Source organism: Egretta garzetta, unplaced genomic scaffold, assembly GCF_000687185.1.
Source record: "Egretta garzetta isolate BGI_Z169 unplaced genomic scaffold, ASM68718v1 scaffold51, whole genome shotgun sequence".
Lineage (NCBI taxonomy): Eukaryota > Metazoa > Chordata > Aves > Pelecaniformes > Ardeidae > Egretta > Egretta garzetta.
Window position 1 is genome coordinate 158,082 of NW_009258549.1, and position 1,199 is coordinate 159,280.

The 1,199-nt window shown below is 43.1% G+C and overlaps 1 protein-coding gene across 1 annotated transcript in view; it reads right to left on the reverse strand.

The window, feature by feature from the left end:
• Positions 1-210: 210 nt before the first annotated feature.
• The window catches only part of BPIFC (BPI fold containing family C), a 14,983-nt gene continuing 13,994 nt past the window's right edge, over positions 211-1,199 (reverse strand). The window contains exon 15 of the mRNA XM_009647798.1: positions 211-252. Coding sequence (XP_009646093.1) covers positions 211-252 — 42 coding nt within the window. The remainder of the gene's footprint in view (positions 253-1,199) is intronic.

Consider the following 1,199-nt stretch of genomic DNA (forward strand, 5'->3'; position numbering starts at 1 on the left):
CCTCTGGGTCTGCTTGCTACCACCACTGTACAGCCTAACCATTCCATCAGCTTTCTTTGCCCCCCTGCATCCCCCCTCGCCCCCAACCAGGATGATGTTGCCCTTGTCAGAGCTTGAGTTACACATTTCAGCAGAACTGGACAGTGTGTAGCCTTCAGAGTCACATTATTGATTTGAAGTTCATGCTTAACAAATGGTCTCTCTTCTCCTTTAGTGTCTGTAGTGGACGTCAGTGGAAATCAACATGTATCCCTGTGGGGAGAAGAACAGTCACTGAAGTGCTATGAATTACAAAATGAAGGTGTTATTTTGGTTGGCTGGTTGTGTTGTGTGGTTTGTGTTTGGTTTTGGTTTTTTTTTTTTAAATTTCAACTCTCAATCCTGGTGTTTAAGGTCAGAAAATCTACTGAGAACAGCTGAGCATTGGAAGTAACAAGTTTTATTAAACTCTGTCCTTTGAACTTTGCAAAAGAGCCCCCTCTTTCACTGGGTGCTATCTCTTTGCACCATGCTAGCAACAGAAGGGACACCTAAAGATCGCACAGCCTACCCGGGAAAGTTCACCTGAGCCTTGAGGCAACTAGGCAATCATCACAAGGTGGGATTATTTTTTACCTAATTTGAGCCATTTAAGAATTAGCCATCTAATCTAAACTTGTCCTTAAAGCTTCCCCCTTGTCAGTGCATACAGAGCAATGGACCTGCAGAGAGCAGCCCGTCACAGTCTAATGCAAAGTGGGAAGAATTGTCTTCCTTCCTATTGACCACAGCCATTATATTTTGTAGGGACTGCATAGCCAGCTGCTGCCAGCTATGTGGGATGCAAAGAAAAATTAAAAACAACCTTTGCATTTCTTTTCCTGAGCTGTGCTTTGTGCTTTACCACAAACAAGGATTTGAGACTGTCTCTGCAAAGCTGAAAATAACAGAGAAGTTGGTAACCAAGTGGAGAAATGTAACAGGCGTACCTGTTTTCTGGGAGTTCGTTTGTCAGCAATGCCCCCGTACTGATTGATTGTCTAGCAACATGCTGTCTGTTCAAACTAAGGGCTAGATTTGGAGAAGAATAACCAGAAGGCAAAAAATATTTTCTGAGAGCTCACTAACTACTTTTGACTACTAGCCTCGGTCATTATCACCAATTATTAACACCATCCAGTCATCCTAGGTGTGCCAAATTGAACTCACATCCCTCTCAT